At 47.4% G+C, this 5,765-nt stretch overlaps 1 protein-coding gene across 1 annotated transcript; it reads left to right on the top strand.

The window, feature by feature from the left end:
* The first annotated feature begins 2,649 nt into the window (after window positions 1-2,649).
* LOC136551848 (auxin-responsive protein SAUR71-like) lies at window positions 2,650-3,522 on the top strand. Its single transcript, XM_066543391.1, has 2 exons — window positions 2,650-3,249; window positions 3,350-3,522. Exons 1-2 carry the CDS (start codon window positions 2,757-2,759, stop codon window positions 3,406-3,408), a joined length of 552 nt encoding a protein of 183 aa, XP_066399488.1. The 5' UTR covers window positions 2,650-2,756; the 3' UTR covers window positions 3,409-3,522.
* The last annotated feature ends 2,243 nt before the right edge of the window (window positions 3,523-5,765 follow it).

Raw genomic sequence — 5,765 nt, 5'->3', positions numbered from 1 at the left:
TAAAACACATGGTTTTTTTTCTTTTACAAATTGTGTATTTTGCAACTAGCCAACAACCATGAGCTACCTTTTGTTGAAACAAATGGTTGTTAGCTAGACAGACTCAAAAACAAAGATGTTCTAACAACGTCTGGATCACTCGCAGCTGACAGCATTGTATGGATGGTTACTAATTTAGCTTATCCCGCTCACGGCCGGGCATGGCCATTCATCCTTTATTCCCCTTGGCTGCGTAATAGGCACAGCTGTATGGTAAGGTACGGACCGGCGGCGTCGCTTCACGACTGTCCGAACGCAATGCATATTCCTTTCCTCCAAAGCCACACGGACTCGATCATCATGATGTGAACGAAAGGCATAAAACATTTCAACGGCTGGTACAGAGTCGGTGGTCACCTTTTGCACACTCCAGGTATGCAGGTTTCCCTTTAGGAATCTGGCATCAACACAGATCGACACTCGACGGAAGATGTCAGACTACACAAAAAAAGGCAGCTTGTAGCTCGGCGAGCTCCCAGAACTGCTTGAAAGAAGTAAATAATAAAGCTAATAATAATAAGTTAATAAGCTTCAGAGACGGCTCACTAGAAAAAGCTTCGAATAATCAACACCGAAAGGAAGGAGCCCGTACCGATCACCAGTTCACCACACACCGACCTCAGCTTATGACAATGATCTGCAGGCATGCATGCCTAGGTTGGTAACTTGGTAGCTCCGTCGCATGGGCATGGCTATACCTTTTCGCCTGGCGGGGCTTTGGCACACCGCAGCGCAGCGCAGGTGACAGGTCGATGGATCTTTGTCGCGTCTCCTCCCATGTCCGATCCGGTGGCATGCATGCGGCCGGCGTACGAGACAGCATGCCGATGGACGACGCGTCGACGCCTCATGTGATACCTGCTGGGAGCCTGGGAGAAGGCGGCCCCGGGCCTCGCGTAGTACGCGTTGTACGCTTCACCGCCCGGCCGTGTAGGGGATAATAGGGGTAACGGGTCCGGCCGTCGACGATCATGTGCTCGCACGTTGCCGCGGCCAGCTTTCCAAGCGATGCCCAGATGCATGCCTCCGGCCTTATCTGGTGAAGATCTAGCGGGATCGACGTACACGTACGTAGGTGACTTGCGGAGTAATTTACTATCAAGCACGCTAAGCAAGTCATGAGCTGCATGCAAAGTAACGCCGCCGATCCTACTACAGGTTGGGTTAGTATATTGTTTAATACAGTATCCATTACAGAGTAGCTAGGACTGTTTACTGTTACAGGAATAACATGCTAACGTTTGTGTTGCCGATTCTTAGGGGGTGTTTGGAACTGCTCCACCCTTAAAGAAAAAAAAACTTCACCCTTAAAGAAAAAAAACTGGCGATGATCTGCAGGCATGCATGCCTAGGTTGGTAACTTGGTTATTTTGCGCGTTAATCGACGTATGTGAAGAAGGATATGCTGTACTCTAGTAATTAACCTGCCACCCCAAGTCGTTTGTTATTTTTGTAGTTGCAATAAAAATTGTTACAGGATCGAGGTGATGATGGCAGCGTACAGTGTTTCCGGGGTCTTGTTCCTGCCCTGTCGGGTTGTGAAAATGAACATTAATTGTTTTTTGGTTGCCTCTTCTCTAGGTACATTAGATACAGATGAAGCATCTGAACATTAATTGTTTTGATTAAACAGAAGTACGGGAAAGTTCCCTGTAATAATATACTACTAGTATAGGTACACAACGGTCCGGCATGAGACCGTGTCCTAGGCTCTGGCATCGATCCAACACAATTATGCGGCCACGTTCTTGTCCACAGTGTATGAACCGCGGAAAAGTTCGTCCGAACCCTGTGTGATAGATATTTCCAGCACACATCCAGCTTTTCATGTTCCCGTTCAGAAAATTAAATATATAAAAAGTTCAGAAAATTAGAACATCTAAACATTTTCAGAAAAAAAACTGCATGGGTATTTTCATCAGTTCAGAAAATTAGTACAGTGCTGTTTGCGTAACGTGCGCTAACTAATTATTCCTGCTTACGTAACTTGCAAGGCACCACACTAGTGTAGTAGTACTATTACTATTAGTAACTATTTTCCTCCAACATCGCCATTTTGCCACCAAAAAAAGTTTGAACAAGCTAAGCTAAGCTAGAGTAGCTTAGCCGGTTGGATCATCAGATAAACTCTGGCATTCTTGAGCCACACGCCGGCGATTAGCTAATCAGCCATTTTATTTTAGGCCATGTTTAGTTTGCCGGAATCGGCGCCGCCCGGAACACTGTTCATTACTGTAGCTTCATGTACCGCTTCGTTTGTGTTTGGTAATAATTGTTCAATCGTTGACTAATTAGACTCAAAACGTTCGTCTCGCAAAGTACAACCAAACTGTGCAATTAGTTTTTAATTTCGTCAATATTTAATACTCCATGCATGTACCGCAAATTTAATGTGATGGGGAATCATCTTTTTACATAGTACCAAAATTTGGAATTTGGAGTGAACTAACATGGCCTTAGAACAACCCGCGGCGAAGGAATCTCTTTTTTTTTTTTTTTATTTAGCCATGCATGTTACCCCCTGATCGATGATGGAGTACGAACGAGTACGACGTGATTATTATATAATCCTCCAACCTCCTGCATGCCAGACTCTCTCCATCCCGGCCTTTCCCTTGTTTCGTCTCAAAGTTCTCATCATCAAGCTCTCTCGAGATCCAAGACACCGTCTCTGCGAAGGTGTACGGTGACTGACTGTCCGTGCGTGCGCGTGTGCCATGGGCGACGACGGCGCGAAGGCGGCGGCGACGGGCATCAAGCAGATCGTGCGTCTGCGAGAGCTGCTGCACAAGTGGCACTTCATGGCGCTGGGTGCGAAGCAGCAGCGGGAGGAGGACGAGGACGCCGGCGGCGTGCCGGAGGAGGCGGTGGCGTCGGCGATCCCGCCGTTCGTGATGCGGCGGCTGCGGCGCACGGAGACGGCGGACTCGGTGTTGTTGTCGGACGACGAGAGCTGCCACAGCCCGGAGCCGCCGCCGGACGTCCCCCGGGGGTACTGCCCCGTGTACGTCGGGCCCGAGCAGCGGCGGTTCGTGATCCCGACCAGCTACCTGGCGCACCCGGTGTTCCGGCTCTTGCTGGAGAAGGCCGAGGAGGAGTTCGGGTTCCGGCACCAAGGCGCGCTCGCCATCCCCTGCGAGACCGAGGCCTTCAAGTACATCCTCCAGTGCGTCGAGCGCCACGACAAGGGCCTCGCCGCCGGCGGCGACGGTACGTAAACACGTGGTTAATTCACCATACCATCAGTCGCTTCCGATGGAGAGCCATGCATGATGCATTTCTGACGATGCCTTCCCTTGAATTTTTGCAGAAGCGGCGAACCACCCGACCATGGTGCTGGAGCAAGAGCCAGCGATGCATCACGCTTAAATCATCCTAGACTAGATGGTGTTGTGTTGCAGTGTGTTGTACACTATTTGTGATTTTTTCATATTATTTTTGGAGAAAAGGGTTTCCTTTGTACGATGGCTGGTGTCCAAGACATTGTTGTAAGGTCAAGAAAAATTCAAATTGATCTGTCACTCTGTCAGTCTAGCAACTCACAAAGTATTTGGATGTCAAATCAGTTAGTTTATGATGGTAAATTATCTGTCATTTTGTTATCTTCCAGCCTGATGAAGTGATGATGAACTAGCAGCAAGGTATCGTGAGTGAGACGTATATTGCGCTGTCTAGGTCGTTCCACAGGTTAAATGGGCTGGAACGTATCGCGATCGAGTTCTCTGCTGTTGCGAACAAGGTCTCTGCAAATTTGTTCTCCTCGTTCTGCTTCAGTCAGTCACTCAGTCACATACATTCCTCTGGCTCTGAAAAACGACCGATCCTGAAGATCTGAAAACCCTTAGGCCTCGTTCGTTTTGGCCGGAATGGCCCGGATCACGGCCTGATCCGCCCGGATCGAATAGGCCCGGTTCAAATCCAGGCCGGATCAAGAATGACCGTTCGGTTAGAAACGGCCCGGAATGCAAACTGGTCAATCCGGGCCTTTTCCTCCCCTTTTTGGTCCGGAATGGAGACGGACGCTCCTACATTCGGAACCTATCCTGGCGCCGCGAGCTGGCGCGACTCCGAGCGGCACGAGGCGACGGCGCGGCGCATCGCGGGGACGCGACGGCGCGGCACGAGGCGAAGGCGACGGCGACCGCTTCCCATCGAAGGTCCTCGCTCTCCGCCGACTTCTCGCCGGTAAGGCATCGCCCTCGTCTTCCTCGCCCTCGTCTCTCCCCGGCGCTAGGGTTCTCGTCGGTAGGGTTCTTGTTCTTGAGGAACGCCGGGAGGTGGCCCAGGAGCGGGTGCGTGGTGAGGCTGTGGGTGGTGGACCTCTTCTTCTTCTTGGTCGTCGTCAGGTGGTAGGAGATGTAGAGGAGGGGGAGCTGCTGCTACTACTGCTCAGTTTTTGCTGCTTGCTACTACTGCGGGAATGCGGGATGGATGGATGGGTGATTCTGTTGCTCTTGTCTGGTGATCCAGCATGGCCGTAGGGATTCTTGCTTGCCCAGTCGTCCCTAAGTTTGCTACTTGCTACTACTGCGGGATGGATGGATGGGTGATTCTGTTCCTGAACCAGTAGCTTGCAAAGTGAGTGACTCTAATTCGATGTTCTTAAGAAACAAGAAAGAGTTATAATGAAATTTGACTAAAAATTTATCTCTGCTACAGTTCTCACGTAATTATCAGATCAATTGAAAATCGTAACTGAACAATAGCAGAAGTTCCTGCCGAATTTCATTGTACCATATGCTTGTATAGTGCTTAGTTTAGTTAATTCTTCTGCTCCTGTACAGAGAAGTTGAAACCAAGTTGGGATATTTTTTGGGCTTTATAAACCAAGTGGGGTATCAAGCATGCTCATGTAGCAATTCCTAGCTGTTGCATTTAAAACCTCAGTGCATTATTCATGTCTAAGTTGGTAACGAGCAACATGCATTTCTTTCTGACATTGCTTTTTTTCTGATCACCTCTGATGTGAGGCTTCTTGTTACTTGTAGTTTCTTGTTACTATGCAGATAGCCATACGGGATCAAAGCATGCTCATGTAGATTTTGGTTGGGAGTGAATATATGTACTATGCAGTTTTTTTTTAAAAGGTGGTAGTTTTGTATAGCCCATGTCATCTTGATTCTTGACACGCTCTCTAGTCTAAAAAAAATTGTTTCATCTGAAAAATCAATTAGTATAGCTAAGCTCGCTGGACTGCATCAGTTAGCGATAGCACCATGTGTTATAGCATAGTCCTCTTAACACAAAATGCTTTCTGGAGAAATTCACACTGCAAGTTCGAAGTACTAAATTTTTAATGTTCTCTTGCTTAATATTTTTATTTTCCTTCTATCGGCTAGTATCAATTTATAACTGGAATTGGATGCCATGTCCTCAACTTGAATTAAATGATTATTATGATAAAAAAAACTTGTTGAATGTTACCAAATCATGGCCATGCTTTGATACTGGTGCTGGAATCTAGCTGAAGATGATGACCTACAGATTTTTTGGAGCAGTAGGCATGCTTTTCCAATTTTTTATGGTTCTTGCAGTGCATGTGAAGTGACACTGAAAATGGAGAGTCAATAATTCGTAAAGTGTCAATGTCTTGATTCGCCAAATAATTATGTATTATTAACTGAAAAAACTGAAACTTGTTGCAATTTAGTGTCGTAGTTGATTGTTGCAGCATGTAGTGATTAGCTTATATGTTAACTGTAGGGGCTCAATTTTCACTGCACTAT

This window comes from Miscanthus floridulus, chromosome 4, assembly GCF_019320115.1.
Source record: "Miscanthus floridulus cultivar M001 chromosome 4, ASM1932011v1, whole genome shotgun sequence".
In the NCBI taxonomy this organism is placed as follows: Eukaryota; Viridiplantae; Streptophyta; class Magnoliopsida; order Poales; family Poaceae; genus Miscanthus; species Miscanthus floridulus.
This window is presented reverse-complemented; position numbering and strand designations above follow the sequence as displayed.

Excerpts from the sequence above, each read along its gene's own strand:
- LOC136551848 (XM_066543391.1), top strand. The coding sequence starts at position 2,757 with ATGGGCGACGACGGCGCGAAGGCGGCGGCGACGGGCATCAAGCAGATC. Across the intron at positions 3,250-3,349 it reads CCTCGCCGCCGGCGGCGACG|AAGCGGCGAACCACCCGACC; the intron begins GTACGTAAACAC and ends GAATTTTTGCAG.